At 42.9% G+C, this 20638-nt stretch overlaps 1 protein-coding gene across 3 annotated transcripts in view; it reads left to right on the forward strand.

Moving 5' to 3' along the window:
- The window catches only part of UNC79 (unc-79 subunit of NALCN channel complex), a 272784-nt gene that overhangs the window by 167174 nt on the left and 84972 nt on the right, over positions 1–20638 (forward strand). For 2 of the 3 annotated variants that reach the window (XM_077466665.1, XM_077466666.1), the window contains one exon: positions 18176–18259. In XM_077466665.1, the coding sequence (XP_077322791.1) occupies positions 18176–18259 (84 nt within the window). Of the gene's footprint in view, positions 1–14069; positions 14187–18175; positions 18260–20638 lie in introns of all 3 variants that reach the window. The other variant, XM_077466667.1, reaches the window with a different exon arrangement.

Raw genomic sequence — 20638 nt, forward strand, 5'->3', positions numbered from 1 at the left:
TCCACAAATGGCGAAGACATGGAACAGTGGTGAACCTTCCCAGGAGTGGCCGGCCGCCCAAAATTACCCCAAGAGCGCAGCGACGACTCATCCAAGAGGTCACAAAAGACCCCACAACAACGTCCAAGGAACTGCAGGCCTCACTTGCCTCAGTTAAGGTCAGCGTTCATGCCTCCACCATCAGGAAAAGACTGGGCAAAAATGGCCTGCATGGCAGAGTTCCAAGGAGAAAACCACTGCTGAGCAAAAAGAACATCAAAGCTCCTCTCAATTTCTCCACAACACATCTTGATGATCCCCAAGACTTTTGGGACAACATTCTGTGGAGCGATGAGACAAAAGTGGAACTCTTTGGAAGGTGTGTGTCCAAGTATATCTGGCGTAGAAGGAACACTGCATTTCATAAAAAGAACATTATACCAACAGTAAAATATGGTGGTGGTAGTGTGATGGTCTGGGGCTGTTTTGCTGCTTCAGGACCTGGAAGACTTGCCGTGATAAAAGGAACTATGAATTCTGCTGTCTACCAAGAGATCCTGAAGGAGAATGTCCGACCATCTGTTCGTGTACTCAAGCTGAAACCAACTTGGGTTCTGCAGCAGGACAATGATCCTAAACACACCAGCAAGTCCACCACCGAATGGCTGAAGAAAAACAAAATGAAGACTTTGGAGTGGCCTAGCCAAAGTCCTGACCTGAATCCTATTGAGATGTTGTGGTATGACCTTAAAAAGGCTGTTCATGCTCGAAAACCCTCTAATGTAACTGAATTAGGACAATTCTGCAAAGATGAGTGGGCCAAAATTCCTCCAGGACGCTGTAAAAGCCTCATTGCACGTTATCGCAAACGCTTGGTTGCAGTTGTTGCTGCTAAGGGTGGCCCAACCAGTTATTAGGTTTAGGGCCGGTTCACACTGCAGGCGATGCGAGGCGACACCGACTTGCCTCGCCGCGACCTCAGCGGCAACTTGCAGATGACTTCTGTATAGAAGTCAATGCAAGTCACCCCGAGGTCGCCCGAAAGTAGTACAGGAACCTTTTTTCTGAGTCGGAGCAACTCGAGTCGCTCCTCTCAGAATGGTTCCATTGTACAGAACGGGGGCGACTTGTAAGATAGCGGCGAGGCGAGTCGTGTCGCCTCGCATCACCCGCAGTGTGAACCGGCCCTTAGGGGGCAATCACTTTTTCACACAGGGCCATGATGGTTTGGATTTTTTTTCACCTTTAATAATAAACACCTTCATTTACAAATTGCATTTTGTGTTTACTTGTGTTGTCCTTGACTATTGTTTAAATTGGTTTGATGTTCCGAAACACTTAAGTGTGACAAACATGCAAAGGAACAGGAAATGAGGAAGGGGGCAAACACTTTTTCACATCACTGTATATAGGAATGTGCTTGGAATTTAAAGCCGGTACATTTTATTTTATATATATACACGCACAGTGGGAAAAAATATTTATTTGATCCCCTGCAGATGAGCTTCCCCACTTATAAAGAAATAAAGGGTCTATAATTGTTGTCAAAAATCCAGAAAAATTATATGATACAAATGATACAAACATTATTAATTAGGTTGCGGTTCAGTGAGTAAAATAAGTACAGTAGAACCTTGAATTACGAGCATAATTTGTTTCAGAAGATTGCTTGTAATCCAAAGCACTCGTATATCAAAGCGAGTTTCTCCATAGGAGTCCATGGAAACTCAGATAATTCGTTCTGCAGTGACTGCTATTGTATGCAGTACTGCATGTGGCCAGAGGTGCGGGGTGCCGGTGACACTCGGAGAGGCTCGGATGTACTCGAGAATGGAGTATTTCTGAGTATTTTTGAGTGTTTTAAAGTGTTTCCGAGTGCCTGAGTTTCTCCGAGTGTTTCTGGGTCTCTGAGTTTCTCCGAGTGTCGCTGAGTGTTTCCAGGTCTCTGAGTTTCTCCAAGTGTCTCTGAGTTTCTCCAAGTGTCTCTGAGTGTTTCGGAGTGCCTGAGTTTCTCCGAGTGTCTCAGAGTGTTTCCGGGTCTCTGAGTGCTGTTTCTCTGGTAAAGGTTCAGGCCGACTTTTCCGCATTGAGGGGCCAATGGACGGGGCCATATATTGTAAGATCTTGGAGGAGAACCTTCTTCCCTCAGCCAGAACACTGAAGTTGGGTCGTGGACGGGTCTTCCAGCATGACAATGATCCACAACACATCGTTAAGGCAATAAATGAGTGACTCAAGAAGAAGCACATGAAGGTCATGGAGTGGCCTAGCCAGTCTCCAGACCTTAATCCTATAGAACAATTTATGGAGGAGCCGAAACTTCGAGTTGCCAAGAAACCTTCAGGATTTAGAGAAGATCTGTAGAGAAGAGAGGAGAAAATCCCTCCTGAGATGTGGAAACCTCATCACCACCTACAAGAAACGTCTGACCTCTGTGATCACCAACAAGGGTTTCCCCACCAACTACTAAGGAGATCAAATACTTATTTTACTCATCAGTATTTCCCCCCTACTGTATATATGAGGCGCGTCTAAAAAGTTTGATGACTGGTCCGATATCTCAGCGGTAACATGGGCGAGGTGCGCGGGCAGCACATGACTATCCAGAGATAAGTGAAGAAGTGCCACCTAGCGTGAAGCACACGTGACCGTCAGGGTAAGCCTGCTGTGGGCAGTCGAACGTAATCCGCGCACGCGAGGGGGGGGAGGGTCACAGTGCAATGGAGCAACGAGTGAACATCAAGTTTTTCTACAAATTGAGGAAAATGGCAACGGGAGACGCATGAAAAGTTGGCGCAAGTCTACGGGGACGGAAGCCGTGAGCAGAAAATGTGTTCAAACGCTTCCACGCCAGGAAGGAAACCACTGAGGACGAGCCACGTCCGGGGGGGTCGACCGCCGGCAAGCAGAACCCCGAGACGTGATGAAGTGAGTGCGGCAAATGCTGGCAGGAGATGGGCGGCTCACTCTCCCGATTTTGATGGCGGAGCAAGTGGGACATTAGCGAGGACACGTCCGCAAAGATTTGGGTAAGAAGAAGATCTTTTTCTCGGTTTGTGCTACGCCAGCTGCCAGACCACCAGAAAGCCAAGCGGATGGAAACCTCTGGAGATCTCATTACCGCGTGGGACTTTGTAACTTTGCCTCAACTGCCGTTTGGTTTGGGGTTTATTTGTCTAAATTGGACCTCTGCATCAGTCTGACTGGACTGTGAGATGTTCAGCCTGGCCACAGGGGGGCGCTGTCTCTTGTGGCAGGCGTGGAACTATGGTCTGGACAGGTGCTTAAGTTACTCTCTTTCGGAGCCAGGTCAGTGGGAGTGGCCCTCTCGCTGTGCCCTCTGGGAGAGGGTATTTATGATGCGGGCGTCACGTGGTTCGGGGGTTCCGGTCCAGTATGATGTGCTGACTACATGGTCCTCCTGACCAGCCCCCCAGGAAGGCTGTGGCCTGGGGTGCGGATCCACCTGACTTTAATGTCTCGGGGTTGGCTAGCCCGAGGCAAGGAAACTAAAGGAGGATTCTGAGGTGGTTGGGTGCCGTCTCCGGTTCGGGAGAGACCCAGAGTACTTCGAGCATTCCAGGGGAGGACTCTTTAGAAGAAGACCACGTACGGATTGGTTTTCCTAACAAGAGCCTGGAAGGGCTGAAGTCACCGAGAGAATCCGGTCTTGTGGATATCGCCAAGCAGGCTGAGGGATCCAGGAATCCTACAAGTGTTCTACAGCTTAGTTTCCCTACATGTTCTACAACAACGTCTGTGGCAGAGACTTGTTCCTGAGGAAGCACCTTGTTGGCTGCTCGGTCTGGTGAGAGGGGGACTGTCCAATCTGAGGGATCATCCAGCTGTGATTGGCTATTCTCTGGATGCAGTCAAAGTAAGCAAGTTCTTCAACTTTTTTTGACTTTGACACTAATGCCGCATACACACGATCAGACTATCCAGTGGACTTGGTCCGGCGGACAATCCGCCTGTGTGGCCTGTGTGTGGGCTCCGGCGGACTTTTTCTTTCCAAAAGTCCGGCGGACTTAGAAAGAAGTTTTGACTCAAAATTGTCCGCCAGACTGGCTGGCGGACCATCCGGCCGTCTGTGCGCTAGTCCGCCGGAATTTTGAAATGAACGGAGGAAAGTTCATTCATTTTGAACGTGGCTCCAAGTAGAGGGGACTAGCGAAGGAAGTCAATGTCACCGCCTTCGGCGGTGAGATTGACACCTCGCTAGCCCCGTCACCTAGTATGGACTTAAAGGGTAAGCAATACGCCAAGAGTCCCCCCCAAGCCCATATCAGACCCTTATCTGAGCACGCAGCCCGGCCGGTCAGGTAAGGGGGTGGGGACGAGCGAGCGCCCCCCCCCCCCCTCCTGAGCCGTACCAGGCCACGTGCCCTCAACATGGGGGGGGCCCATTTGGGGAAGGGGGCCCTGCGGCCCCCCACCCCAAAACACCTTGTCCCCATGTTGATGAGGACAAGGGCCTCTTCCCGACAACCCTGGCCATTGGTTGTCGGGGTCTGCAGCCGGGGGGGGGCTTATCGGAATCCGGGAGCCCCCTTTAATAAGGGGGCCCCCAGATACTGGCCCCCCACCCTATGTGAATGAGTATTGGGGTACCATGTACCCCTACCCATTCACGTGTGAAAAAATGTAAATAAAACACAACACACAAGGGTTAAAAATAATTTATTGCACAGCTCCGGGGGTCTTCTTCTGTCTTGGGGGGGTCTTCTCGCCGGACTCCTCCGCTATCTTCTGCTAGCTCTTTTACTAGCGGAGGAGCCCGGCTTTCTTCTTCGTTGCCGCCGCCGTCCAGGGGTCTTCTTCCAACTTCGGGGGTTTTGTCCCCCTCTTGGGGTCTTATTGCCGGGCCCTCCGCTTTCTTCTCCCAGCTCTTTTACTAGCGGTGGCCCGGTCTTCTGTCGCCGCCTTCTCTTCTCTTCTCTTCTCTTCTCTTCTCTTCTCTTCTCTTAAAGGTGATGGACTGGCCAAGCATGTCTCCAGACCTAAACCCCTATTGATCATCTGTGGGACATCCTCAGACGGAAGGTGGAGGAGGGGAAGGTCTCCAACATCCACCAGCTCTGTGATGTCATCATGGGGGAGGGGAAGAGGACTCCAGTGGTGACCTGTGAAGCTCTGGTGACCTCCATGCCCAAGAGGGTGAAGGCCGTGCTGGAAAATAATGGCGGCCACACAGAATATTCACACTTTGGGCCCAATTTGGATATTTTCACTTAGGGGTGTACTGACTTTTGTTGCCAGCGGTTTAGACATTAATGGCTGTGTGTTGAGTTATTTTGAGGGGACAGGAAATTTACACTGTTATACAAGCTGTACACTCACTACTTTACATTGTAGACAAGTGTCATTTCTTCAGTCTTGTCACATGAAAAGAGAGAAGAAATGTCACTGAGGGGTGTACTTACTTTTGTGAGATACTGTGTAAATGCAGAGGGTCTAACCCTACTGCACTCTATCCAAAACTAAAATAAAACACCTTTACATGTACTGTGAATAATTGATTGCTTTATATGAGGAGCTTTATAGAGTTGTGCAAATTTGGGGGGGAAAAAAAGGTTTCATATTCAGGACAGACAGTGTGTCTCGTAAAAACTGTTAATTTGCTTTGCTGTGTGGATGATTTTACTGTGAAGTCTGTGGCAGCCATTGTTTTATAGAGTTTGTTTTATAAAACCTTTTTTGTTTCAGGAATGTCAGAAGCAAGTTGAGCATGTGATGTCCCGTAATTTTTCTAGGAGAGTAATGCCTGTATGGTCGGCGCCATCTAGTGGCCAAAATTCAGCAGGGTTTTCGTAAATACTGCGTTACCGCCTAATGGCCACTGGAGGGAGCTGTTGCTACAGGCATTCATTTCATATTAAAAATATAGTGACTTTCACTTCCTGTGTCCGTGGAATTTCTTCCCAATGGGAAATGGTTGGCAGAAAGAAAAACTTCCAAAACATTCACAACTGTAATCAACAACAAATGCAAAATATATAAAAAGAAAAAAAAAGTTTGGGCTTTAAATGAACATACATCTAAAAAAAAAAATGATATATATATAATTTTTTTTTAAATTAGATGTACGTTCATTTAAAGCCAAAACTTTTTTTTTATTATTAATAATAATAATAATAATAACAATAATAATAATAAAAAATAATATATATTTATTATTATTATTATTATAATAAATAAATAAAAAATTATATATATATATATATATATATATATATATATATATAATTTTTTTTTTAAATTAGATGTACGTTCATTTAAAGCCAAAACTTTTTTTTATTAATAATAATAATAATAATAATAATAATAAAAAATAATATATATATTTATCATTATTATTATTATTATAATAAATAAAAAAAAATTATATATATATATATATATATATATATATATAATTTTTTTTTTAAATTAGATGTACGTTCATTTAAAGCCAAAACTTTTTTTTATTATTAATAATAATAATAATAATAATAATAATAATAATAATAATAACAATAATAATAATAAAAAATAATATATATTTATTATTATTATTATTATTATTATAATAAATAAATAAAAAATTATATATATATATATATATATATATATATATATATATATATATATATATATATATATTTTTTTTTTTTTTTTAATTAGATGTACGTTTATTTAAAGCCAAAACTTTTTTTTATTATTAATAATAATAATAATAATAATAATAATAAAAAATAATATATATATTTATTATTATTATTATTATTATTATAATAAAAAAAAAAAAAAAAATATATATATATATATATATATATATATATATATATATATATATATATATATATATGATTTTTTTTTAAATTAGATGTACGTTCATTTAAAGCCAAAACTTTTTTATTAATAATAATAATAATAATAATAATAATAATAATAATAATAACAATAATAATAAAAAATAATATATATATTTATTATTATTATAATAAATAAAAAATAAATTATAAATATATATATATAATTTTTTTTTAATTAGATGTACGTTCATTTAAAGCCAAAACTTTTTTTTTTTATTAATAATAATAATAACAATAATAATAACAATAATAATAATAATAAAAATATATATATATATTTATTATTATTATTATTATTATTATTATAATAAATAAAAAGTTTTGGCTTTAAATGAACATATATTTAATAAAAAAAAAATATATATATATATTATTATATATTGTGTTTTACATTTCAAAACTTTTTTTTTTTAATTATATATATTTTATATATATATATATATATATATATATATATATATATATATATATTATAAAAAAAATAAAAAAGTTTTGAAATTTAAAACACAATATATATAATATACACACACACAGTGCCTTGAAATTTTCCACATTTTGTCATGTTACAACTGAAAAAACATGAATGTATTTTATTGGGATTTTATGTGATAGACCAACACAAAGTGGCTCATAATTGTGAAGTGGAAGGAAAATTATGTTTTTGTTTTTTTGTTTTTTTTACTGGTTTTCAAACAACGGGGTACAGCTAATGCGTTTCGGGGTGCACCCCCATTCTCAGAGCTAGGCTAGGCCTAGCTCTGAGGAAGGGGGTGCTCCCCCGAAACCCTGTGTTCTGTGCATTTCCATGCACTGTGTTTGAACTTTTGTCAGTTGCATTTTGTGAGTATCCACTTTTATACAAATATTTCTTATTATTAAATTATCTCTGGTAATGCCCTTTTCTCTGATACCCCTAACTAAAATCTAGAGGAACCAATTGCCTTCAGAAGTCACCTAATTTAGTAAATAGAGTCCACCTGTATGTAAATTATTCTCAGTATAAATACAGCTGTTCTGTGAAGCCCTCAGAGGTTTGTTAGAGAACCTTAGTGAACAAACAGCATCATGAAGGCCAAGGAACACACCAGACAGGTCAGGGATGAAGTTGTGGAGAAGTATAAAGCAGGGTTGGGTTATAATAAAATCTCCCAAGCTTTGAACATCTCACGGAGCTCTGTTCAATCCATCATCGGAAAATGGAAAGAGTATGGGCACAACCGCAAACCTACCAAGACATGGCCGTCCACCTAAACTGACCGGGCCGGGCAAGGAGAGCATTCATCAGAGAAGAGCCAAGAGGTCCATGGTAACTCTGGAGGAGCTGCAGAGATCCACAGCTCAGGGGGGAGAATCTGTCCACAGGACAACTATTAGTCGTCTCTCCACAAATCTGCCCTTTATGGAAGAGTGACAAGAAGAAAGACATTGGAGAAAGAAAGTCATAAGAAGTCCTGTTTGTAGTTTGTGAGAAGCCATGTGGGGGAGGGGGCAGCAAACATGTGGAAGAAGGTGATCTGGTCAGAGGGGACCAAAATTCTACTTTATGGCCTAAAAGCAAAACGCTATGTGTGGGGAAAACTAACACTGCCCATCCCCCGAACACACCATCCCCACCGTGAGACATGGTGGTGGCAGCATCATGTGGTGGGGATGGTTTTCTTCAGCAGGGACAGGGAAGGTGGTCAGAGTTGATGGGAAGATGGATGGAGACAAATACAGGACAATCTTAGAAGAAAACCTGTTAGAGTCAGCAAAAGACTTGAGACCGGGGCGGAGGTTCCCCTTCCAGCAGGACAACGACCCGAAACATCCAGCCAGAGCTACAATGGAATGGTTTACATCAAAGCATATTCATGTGTTAGAATGGCCCAGTCACAGTCCAGACCTAAATCCCATTGAGAATCTGTGGCAAGACTTGAAAATTGCTGATCACAGACGCTCTCCATCCAATCTGACAGAGCTTGAGATATTTTACAAAGAAGAAGAATGGGCAGAAATGTCCTCTCTAGATGGGCAAAGCTGGTAGAGACACCCCCAAAAAGACTTGTAGAGAAAGGGGGTTCTACAAAGTATTGACTCCGGGGGGCGCCATACAAATGCCCCTCCCCCACACACTATTCACATATTTATTTGTATCATTTATCATTTTCCTTCCACTTCACAATTATGTGACACTTTGTGTTGGTCCATCACATAAAACCCCAATAAAATAGATTTATGTTTTTGGGTGTAACATGACAACATGTGGGGAATATCGAGGGGTATGAATACTTTTTCAAGGCACTATATACAGCGGGTAAAATAAGTATTGAACACGTCACCATTTCTCTAGGTAAATCTATTGGTAAAGGTGATATTGACATGAAATGTCCCCCACATGTTGGTAACAACCCATCCAATCCATACATACAAAGATACCAAAACAAATCCGTTCAGAAATGAAGTTCTGTGTAATAAAATGGAAGGACACGGGAACACATGAAGAAAGGGAGGTGCAAAAGGGCATGGAAAGCCAAGACACCAGCTGAAATCTATCAGTAATTAGAAAGCAATCCTGCCCCCTTGTCAGTGCAAATGAATATCAGCCGGTTCAGTCTCACCTGACGACTTATAAAAAGGCGTCTCATTACCGAGGTGTCCCACAAGAAACCTCTCATGATGGGTAAAAGCAAAGAGCTCTCTCAAGACCTTCCCAACCTTATTGCTGCAAAACATACGGATGGCATTGGTTACAGAAGGATTTCTAAACTTCTGAATGCTCCAGTGAGCACTGTTGGGGCCATAATCCGGAAGTGGAAGGAACATAATTTCACCATAAACCGGCCATGCCCGGGGGCTCCTCACAAGATTTCTGATAGAGGAGTGAGAAGAATTATCAGAAGAGTTGTCCAAGAGCCAAGGACCACTTGTGGAGAGCTTCAGAAAGACCTGGAATTAGCAGGTACACAATAAGTAATGCCCTCACCCACCATGACCTGTATGACCGCTCAACGCGCAATACTCCATTGCTGAAGAAGAAGCATGGTGAAGGTCGGTTAAAGTTTGCTGCACAACATTTAGACAAGTCTGTGAAATACGAGGAGAATATAGTCTGGTCAGAGGAGACCAACATGGAACGCTTTGGATGCCATAATACACACCATGTTTTGGAGGCCACATCACCCCAAAACACCCCCCATACCAACAGTGAGGTTTGGAGGCGGGGAAATTATGGTGTAGACGGGGCTGATTTTCCGCATATTGTCCTGGCAAACTTCATATCACTGAAGGAAGGAGGAATGGTGATAAAAATCTGCTGCCATCTACCAGGATAATGAAGATAAAACGAGGGCGGACATCTCAGGAGGACATCTCAGGAGGACATCTCTGGAGGACATCTCTGGAGGACATCTCTGGAGGACATCTCTGGAGGACATCTCAGGAGGACACCTCAGGAGGACATCTCAGGGGGACATCTCAGGGGGACATCTCAGGGGGACATCCCAGGAGGACACCTCAGGAGGACATCTCAGGGGGACATCTCAGGGGGACATCTCAGGGGGACATCTCAGGGGGACATCTCAGGGGGACATCTCAGGGGGACACCTCAGGGGGACACCTCAGGGGGACATCTCTGGAGGACATCTCTGGAGGACATCTCTGGAGGACATCTCAGGAGGACATCTCTGGAGGACATCTCAGGAGGACACCTCTGGAGGACACCTCAGGGGGACATCTCAGGAGGACATCTCAGGAGGTCATCTCAGGAGGTCATCTCTGGAGGACATCTCTGGAGGACATCTCAGGAGGACATCTCTGGAGGACATCTCAGGAGGACATCTCTGGAGGACATCTCTGGAGGACATCTCTGGAGGACATCTCAGGGGGACATCTCTGGGGGACATCTCTGGGGGACATCTCTGGGGGACATCTCTGGGGGACATCTCTGGAGGACATCTCTGGAGGACATCTCTGGAGGACATCTCTGGAGGACATCTCTGGAGGACATCTCAGGGGGACATCTCAGGGGGACATCTCTGGGGGACATCTCTGGGGGACATCTCTGGGGGACATCTCTGGAGGACATCTCTGGAGGACATCTCTGGAGGACATCTCAGGGGGACATCTCTGGGGGACATCTCAGGAGGACAATGACCCCAAACACAAAGCCAAGGAGAAAGAAAATGCTGCTAGAATGGCCCAGCCAATCACCTGACTTGTATCCCATAGAAAATCTATGGAAAGTACTAAAGATCAGAGTCCATAGAAGTTCCCCACGGAACCTTCAAGATCTGTGTGTAAGAATGGCCCGAAATCACACCTGAGCAACGCATGCGACTCGTTCCTCCATACAGGAGTCGGAGTCTTGAAGCCGTCATCACCAACAAAGGATTTTGTACCAAACATTTAAATACATTTCAGTTAGCGGGGTCAAGACTTTTCCCCGGTGTCCTTCCATTTTATTTCACAGAACTTCTTTTCTGAACGGATTTGTTTTGGCGTCTTCGTATGTGTGGATTGTTACCGACATGTGGGGAACATCTCATGTCAATAGCGCCTATATCAATAGAAAAGAAAAATGGTGATGGGTTCAATACTTATTTTACCCGCTATATATACTATTGCCTCTTCGGGGATCAGGAGGGGCTTTTTCCCCCCGCTAGAGCAAATTGGATCATTTATTCTTTTTTTTTTTGCCTTCCTCTGGATCAACTGTAGTTATAGAATCGTGTGTATAGGATTGTATAATTTCTTTTCCCTTTTATTGGTTAAACTAGATGGACTTGTGTCTTTTATCAACCAGACTAACTATGTAACTATATCATACATACCTCTATCTATCTATCTATCTATCTATCTATCTATCTATCTATCTATCTATCTATCTATCTATCTATCTATCTATCTATCTATCTATCTATCTATCTATCGCAGTTATTCAAAGAAGAGTGCTTTGGTATAAATTTGGTCAAGCTGGTTTTAATAAAACTAAAGCTTTCTTTACTCCTAAGGTTAATTTAGCTGGGCAGTAGGAAAGGATTATTTTCTCATTATTTTTACCTTCTGCACCGTTCTTCTAGGACAGTGAAGCATCTTCACACCCAAGTAGACAGATCATGTAAGGTTGGAGATGCTTCACTGTCCCGGACATGTGCAAAACGGAAAAATAATGAGGGGTTCCACTGGAAATATGGATATCTCCATGAAGGTTCTCAATGATCCAGATCATGGTATAGCTAGTAGGAGTTCTACACACCCAAGTAGACCTGTTCTGTATGGTTGAAGAACTCCTACTAGCTATACCATGACCTGGATCATTGAGAACCATCATGGAGATATCCATATTTTTAGTGGAAACCCTCATTATTTTTCCATTTTGCACAAGTCTAGGACAGTGAAGCATCTTCGCACCCAAGTAGACAGATCCTGTAAGGTTGGAGATGCTTCACTGTCCTAGACATGTGAAAAATGGAAAAATAATGAGAGGTTCCACTAAAAATATGGATATCTCCATGAAGGTTCTCAATGACCCCGGTCATGGTATAGCTAGTAGGAGTCCTTCACACCCAAATAGACCTGTCCTGTATAGTTGAAGATGCTTCACTGTCCTAGACATGTGCAGAACGGAAAAATAATGAGGGGTTCCACTGAAAATTTGGATTTCTCCATGATGGTTCTCAATAATCCAGATCGTGGTATAGCTAGTAAGAGTTCTACACACCCAAGTAGACCTGTTCTGTGTGATTGAAGAACTCCTACTAGCTATACCATGATCTGGATCACTGAGAACCATCATGGAGATATCCTTATTTTCAGCGGAACCCCTCATTATTTTTCCATTTTGCACAAGTCTAGGAGAGTGAAGCATCTTCGCACCCAAGTAGACAGATCATGTAAGGTTGGAGATGCTTCACTGTCCTAGGCATATGAAAAATGGAAAAATAATGAGAGGTTCCACAAAAAATATGGATATCTCCATGATGGTTCTCAATGATCCAGGTCATGGTATAGCTAGTAGGCCTTCTACACACCCAAGTAGACCTGTTCTGTATGGTTGAAGAACTCCTACTAGCTATACCATGACCTGGATCATTGAGAACCTTCATGGAGATATCCATAGTTTCAGTGAAACCCCTCATCCTTTTTCCGTTCTGCACATGTTTAGGGCAGTCAAGCATCTTCAATTATATAGGAAAGGTCTACTTGGGTGGGAAGAACTCCTACTAGCTATACCATGACCTGGATCATTGAGAACGTTCATGGAGATATCCTTATTTCCAGCGGAACCCCTCATTATTTTTCCATTTTGCACAAGTCTAGGACAGTGAAGCATCTTCACACCCAAGTAGACAGATCCTGTAAGGTTGGAGATGCTTCACTGTCCTAGGCATATGAAAATGGAAAAATAATGAGGGGCTCCACTAAAAATATGGATATCTCCATGAAGGTTCTCAATGATCCAGGTCATGGTATAGCTAGTAGGAGTCCTTCACACCCAAATAGACCTGTCCTGTATGGTTGAAGATGCTTCACTGTCCTAGACATGTGCAGAACGGAAAAATGAGGGGTTCCACTGAAAATTTGGATTTCTCCATGATGGTTCTCAATAATCCAGATCGTGGTATAGCTAGTAAGAGTTCTACACACCCAAGTAGACCTGTTCTGTGTGATTGAAGAACTCCTACTAGCTATACCATGACCTGGATCATTGAGAACCATCATGGAGATATCCATATTTTCAGTGGAACCCCTCATTATTTTTCCATTTTACACATGTCTAGGAGAGTGAAGCATCTTCAACTATACAGGACAGGTCTACTTTGGTGTGAAGAACTCCTACTAGTTATACCATGACCTGGATCACTGAGAACCATCATGGAGATATCCATATTTCCAGTGGAACCCCTCATTATTTTTCCATTTTGCACATGTCTAGGGCAGTGAAGCATCTTCAACCATACAGGGCAGGTCTACGTGGGTGTCAAGAACTACTAGCTATACCATGACCTGGATCATTGAGAACCTTCAGGGAGATATCCACCATATTTTCAGTTGAACCCTTCATTAGGTCTACTCTTCTACATAATTTTGCTAAACAATTGGGGGCTGGGGGGGGGGGGGGGGGTTGGTCGTCACATTGTGTACCAGGCTATGGAAAGGTACACAACAATACAAAAAAAACACCAATTGTATAACATCAGAGAAGATCAGCTGCTGCCCAGTAATATATTGCCGCTTTTATTTATGTCCACCAAGCACAATATAGACAGATGAAGCGGGGTTCTCTGGGAGCGCTCGCTATGTCGCAGCTCATGAAGAGGCAACTGGAGCACCAATCCAGTGCACCCCACAATATCAGTACCTGGGATCCTGGTAGGTGGAGCCTCCCCTCTTCACCCACCCCTGAGCTTCAACCATCACACCCACATAGTGAAGGGATAGAACCATCGGTCTTGGTGGGGGGAGGGCTCTCGCAAACATCGTGCTGGTATAGTTTTTTTACATTTGCGTTCTACATAAAGGTTTTGTGAAGCATTTGTGGTGTTTTTTTATTTTTCTTTCTTTTTTTTTTTTCTCAAGAGAAAAAAAAAAATTCTGAAACTAAATGAGAAATCCAATCAAGACATTTCCCCCCCAAAAAAATGTTCGCAACATAAAATTTTTTATTATGTCTTTATTAAGGAGCACTAAGGGCTCGTTTACACTTGCTTCAAGTTTAAGACACAATAAAGCACCTATTACTCAGCAGATCCCCAGCTTATTTGTTCCCCTGTTCAGCAGAATCCCAGTGTCCCCCCAGCTCTGCTGATCCCCCATTCAGTAATAACCCCCAGTGCTGATGAGCCCCCATTTAATAGTAACCCCTAGCTCTGCTAATCCTCCACTCAGTAGTAACCCCCAGCTCTGCTGATCCCCCACTCAGTAATAACCCCCAGTGCTGATGAGCCCCCATTCAATAGTAACCCCTAGCTCTGCTAATCCTCCACTCAGTAGTAACCCCCAGCTCTGCTGATCCCCCATTCAGTAATAACCCCCAGTGCTGATGAGCCCCCATTCAATAGTAACCCCTAGCTCTGCTAATCCTCCACTCAGTAGTAACCCCCAGCTCTGCTGATCCCCCATTCAGTAATAACCCCCAGTGCTGATGATCCCCCATTTAATAGTAACCCCCAGATCTGCTGATCCCCCACTAGGTAACCCCCAGCTCTGCTGATCCCCCACTCAGTAGGAACCCCTAGCTTTGTTAATTAGACATGTGCATTCGTTTTCGTCCGAATGCATTTTCGTCCAAATTTCTGATATTTTCGTTAGCATTTTAACAAACAATAAGGAACGTGCAGAATCCGAAAACCGAAAGATCCGACATAAACAAATGCTTTATTTTTGTTTTCGTTGTGACAACAGTTGGATATAGAGAGGAGATTTAACATGACGCTGACAATAGCGATCTGTGTCCATGGAAACTGTGGTGGAATGTGCCTAACCTTACCTCTATTAGTCCAAGATTATTCGACATAGAGAGAGAAGATTGGACATCGAGAGAGAAGATTGGACATCGAGAGAGAAGATTGGACATCGAGAGAGAAGATTGGACATCGAGAGAGAAGATTGGACATCGAGAAAGAAGATTGGACATCGAGAGAGAAGATTGGACATCGAGAGAGAAGATTGGACATCGAGAGAGAAGATTGGACATCGAGAGAGAAGATTGGACATCGAGAGAGAAGATTGGACATCGAGAAAGAAGATTGGACATCGAGAAAGAAGATTGGACATCGAGAAAGAAGATTGGACATTGAGAGAGAAGAGATTCGATATGGAGAGAAGAGATTCGACATGGAGAGAAAAGATTCGACATGGAGAGAAAAGATTGGACATCGAGAGAAAAGATTGGACATCGAGAGAGAAGATTGGACATCGAGAGAGAAGAGATTCGATATGGAGAGAAGAGATTCGATATGGAGAGAAGAGATTCGATATGGAGAGAAGAGATTCGACATGGAGAGAAAAGATTCGACATAGAGAGAAAAGATTGGACATCGAGAGAGAAGATTGGACATCGAGAAAGAAGATTGGACATCGAGAGAGAAGATTGGACATCGAGAGAGAAGATTGGACATCGAGAAAGAAGATTGGACATCGAGAAAGAAGATTGGACATCGAGAAAGAAGATTGGACATCGAGAAAGAAGATTGGACATTGAGAAAGAAGATTGGACATTGAGAGAGAAGAGATTCGATATGGAGAGAAGAGATTCGACATGGAGAGAAAAGATTCGACATGGAGAGAAAAGATTGGACATCGAGAGAAAAGATTGGACATCGAGAGAGAAGATTGGACATCGAGAGAGAAGAGATTCGATATGGAGAGAAGAGATTCGATATGGAGAGAAGAGATTCGATATGGAGAGAAGAGATTCGACATGGAGAGAAGAGATTCGACATAGAGAGAAAAGATTGGACATCGAGAGAGAAGATTGGACATCGAGAAAGAAGATTGGACATCGAGAGAGAAGATTGGACATCGAGAGAGAAGATTGGACATCGAGAAAGAAGATTGGACATCGAGAAAGAAGATTGGACATCGAGAAAGAAGATTGGACATCGAGAGAGAAGATTGGACATCGAGAGAGAGAAGATTGGACATCGAGAGAGAGAAGATTGGACATCGAGAGAGAAGATTGGACATCGAGAGAGAGAAGATTGGACATCGAGAGAGAAGATTGGACATCGAGAGAGAAGAGATTCGACATCGGGAGAGAAAAGATTCGACATGGAGAGAAAAGATTCGACATGGAGAGAAAAAAATTCTAATGTTGGTTAGTAATAATAATGAATAAATATAATAATTACTAGTGTCATACAACATTAGAATTCCACTATAGCTTGTAGGCGGAACATTCGATCGGATTTTCGGATGAATGCATTTTTTTAACGAAACAGAATAAGTAAAAACAAATTTCAGGAGTAACTAAATAAAAAAAATTTTTGGACGAAAACGAAATTCCGAAACGAAATATTTCCGTGTGCACATGTCTGTTGTTAATCCTCCGCTCAGTAGTAACCTTCAGCTCTGCTGATCCCCCGCATAGTAGTAACCCCTAGCTTTGTTTATCCTCCACTCAGTAATAACCCCCAGCTCTGCTGATCCCCCGCATAGTAGTAACCCCTAGCTTTGTTTATCCTCCACTCAGTAATAACCCCCAGCTCTGCTGATCCCACTTAGTAATAACCCCTAGCTTTGTTTATCCTCCACTCAGTAATAACCCCCAGCTCTGCTGATCCCACTTAGTAATAACCCCCAGCTCTGCTGATCCCCCACTCAGTAATAATCCCCAGCTCTGCTGATCCCCCACTCAGTAATAACCCCCATCTCTGCTGATCCCCCACTCAGTAATAACCCCCAGGTCTGCTGATCCCCATTTAGTAATAACTCCCAGCTCTGTTGATCCCCCATTCTGTAGTAACCCCTAGCTTTGTTAATCCTCCATTCAGTGATAACTCCCAGCTCTACTGATCCCCCACTCAGTAATAACCCCCAGCTCTACCGAGTGCCGATCCCCAACTCAGTAATAACCCCCAGCTTTGCTGATCCCCCACTCAGTAATAACCCCCAGCTCTGCTGATCCCCATTCAGTAATAACTCCCAGCTCTGCTGATCCCCATTCAGTAATAACTCCCAGCTCTGCTGTTCCCCAACTCAGTAACCCCTAGCTTTGTTAATCCTCCGCTCAGTAGTAACCCTCAGCTCTGCTGATCCTCTCTGGTTTGCTAATCCTCCTCTCTCTCTCTTTGGTCCCTGCTCACCTCTTGCTATATTTCTCCCATGCTGTGCAGCACATGTGACATCTGCTTGCCTCCCTTGCTCCGCTCCCCGGGCTCTGCTGATCCTCTGACGCTCAGCCCTCTCTCTCTCTCTGGTTTCGATATAGTCTTCCCGTGTCGTGCACCACATGTGCCCTCTGCTGGTCGCTCCCATTTTATTTAGTGAGAGGAGCTTTAATTGGCATTCAGAGCTCTTTTTAATAAAGCCTCTCCAATGCCACATTATGAAGCGAGTGGAAAGGAGCCCTAACAAGTATCGATGAGCGATGAATTATAATCCATGTGCCGGTGTGTAGATCTGAAGAGCACATTCTGCAGGAGCGCCCTCTATGGGATCCGCAGGGCTCTGCTCTTCCCACCAATCAGACAATAGTAAATCGACATTCACACAAAGTGTCCATCGCCGGGAGAAGTCGTTTTTGACCGGAGTGCTCATTTAGACTCATCAGAATCGTTGTGATTTTGCTGTTTTTGTAACGTCTTCAACATTTTATGTGGTTAACATTTTGTCTTTTTTTTTTTCTCTTTTGCATTTAGATGACCCCAAAGCTGCACACGAGGTCTTAGGAAGCATTTCCGAGGTGTCCATGGGCAGGACGAGTATTCCGTATATTCAGATTGGTAGGTGAAATGATGATTATTATTATTATCAATATTTATTATATGAGTTTCTTAATTGGTACAGCCACTTAAAAGAGGAACTGCGGTCTTCTCACATAATTGGTAATAAAAACATCTTTTGCCATTCTGAAGCTTCCCTCCAAGCACTTTGCATATTATCTTATATATCCTTTGATTCTGTGCTTGCCAAATATGCTGCAGAAATCTCCCTCCACTGAGTCTGGCTGCAGCCATGTTAACTGTGGGCAGCTGAAGCTGCTGCCTGTTGACTTCCTGGATTTACACAGAGGCATGCCTCCAGCTCTGCAGCTCTCATTGGCCATCTTATGACTCACCCCCCCCCCCCTCCCTTCCTGGAAAACGCTCACAAGAGAGAGCTGTGCATGATGTCATGGGCCTAGGCCAATGAGCAGACAAGAAAACAGGAAGTGGGCTGTATAAGGGATTTACTGGCAGACAAAAAAATGTTTTGCTATCCAAAGTTAAAAACAACAACAACAAGAAGAAGAAGGGCAGAAGATTTAATGGATGGAAAGATGAAAAAATGACTGAAGTTCCGCTTTAAGGACCCGGCCTTTTCTGGCGCTTTTTGTTTACAACTAAAAAATCTGATTTTTTTGCTAGAAAATAACTTGGAACCCCCAAACATTATATATATATATATAGCAGTGACCCTTGAGAATAAAATGCATTTTTTTTTTAGAGAGAAAATACACTTTCATGAATTTTAATGCAAAACAAAACACTATATATAAGCCAAGTTTTGTTAAACATATAAGATGATGTTACACCAAGGAGATACCCAACATGAACAAAAACTGCTCAAATTGGTGGAATGGTAACAAACTGCGGTACTTAAAAGTTACCAGTTTAGTGTTACAGAGGACATCTATTGCTAGAATTATTGCTCTCGCTCTGACAACATTTACACATACTTCTTCTTCTTCTTCTTACCTTTTTCTTCTTCTTCCTTCCCCTCCTTCTTCTTCTTCCTTCCCCTTCTTCTTTCTTCTTTCCCTTCTTCTTCCTTCCCTTCTTCTGCTTCCTTTTTTCTTTTCTTAATTCCCCTTCTTTTTCTTTCTTTCTTCTTCTTCTTCTTTTTCTCCTTCCTTCCTTCCTTCCTTCCTTCCTTCCTTCCTTCCTTCCTTCCTTCCTTCCTTCCTTCCATCCTCTTCTTCCCTCTTCTTCTTCCTTCTTCTTCTTCCCTCCTTCTTCCTTCTTCTTCTTCCCTCTTCTTCTTCCTTCTTCTTCTTCCCTCTTCTTCTTTCCTTCCTTCCTCCTCTTCTTCCCTCTTCTTCTTCTTTCCTTCCTTCCTTCCTTCCTTCCTTCCTTCCTTCCTTCCTTCCTTCCTTCCTTCCTTCCTCCTCTTCTTCTTCTTCTTCTTCTTCCTTCCTTCCTTCCTTCCTTCCTCCTCTTCTTCCCTCTTCTTCTTCTTCCTTCCTTCCTTCCTTCCTTCCTTCCTTCCTTCCTTCCTTCCTTCCTTCCTTCCTTCCTCCTCTTCTTCCCTCTTCTTCTTTCCTTCCTTCCTTCCTTCCTTCCTTCCTTCCTTCCTCCTCTTCTTCCCTCTTCTTCTTCCTTTCTCCTCCTCTTCTTCTTTCCCCTTCTTCCTCTTCCTTCTCCATTCTTCTTCCTTACCCTTCTTCTTTCCCTTCTTCTTCATTACCCTTCTTCTTCTTCCTTACCCTTCTTCTTCCTTACCCTTCTTCTTTTTCTTCCTTCCTCCGACTCTTCTTCCCTCTTCGTATTCCTTCCTCCTCCTCTTCTTCCCCATTCTTATTCCTTCCCTATTCTTCTTCATTCCCCTTCTTCTTTCTTCTTTCCCTTCTTCTTCCTTCCCCTTCTTCTTCTTCTTTCTTCTTCTTTATTCTTTCCCTTCTTCTTCCTTCCCCTTCTTCTTCCTTTTTTCTTCTTTCTTCTTTCCCTTCTTCTTCCTTCCCCTTCTTCTTCCCCTTCTTCCCTTCTTCTTCCCCTTCTTCCTCTTCCTTCCCCTTGTTCTTTTTCTTCCTTCCTCCTCCTCTTCTTCCCTCTTCTTCTTCCTTGCTGCTCCTCCTCTTCTTCTTCTTCTTCTTTCTTCCTTCTTCTTGTTCCTTCTTCCTCTTCTTTCTTCCTTCTACTTCTTCTTCTTCTTCCCCTTCTTCTTCTACTTCCTTCCCCCTCTTCTTCTTTTTCCTTCCCCTTCTTCCTCTTCCTTCCTCTTCTTCTTCTTCTTCCTTCCTCCTCCTCTTCTTCTTCTTCTTCTTCTTCTTCTTCCTTCCTCCTCCTCTTCTTCCCTCTTCTTCTTCTTCCTTCCCCTTCTTCCTTCCCCTTCTTCCTTCCTAATCCTCTTCTTCCCTCTTCTTCTTCCTTCCTCCTCCTCCTTCTCCTCCTCTGAAAGCGAGC

Source organism: Lithobates pipiens, unplaced genomic scaffold (assembly GCF_037356315.1).
Source record: "Lithobates pipiens isolate NorthernLeopardFrog02 unplaced genomic scaffold, aLitPip1_a1.2 Scaffold_37, whole genome shotgun sequence".
Lineage (NCBI taxonomy): Eukaryota > Metazoa > Chordata > Amphibia > Anura > Ranidae > Lithobates > Lithobates pipiens.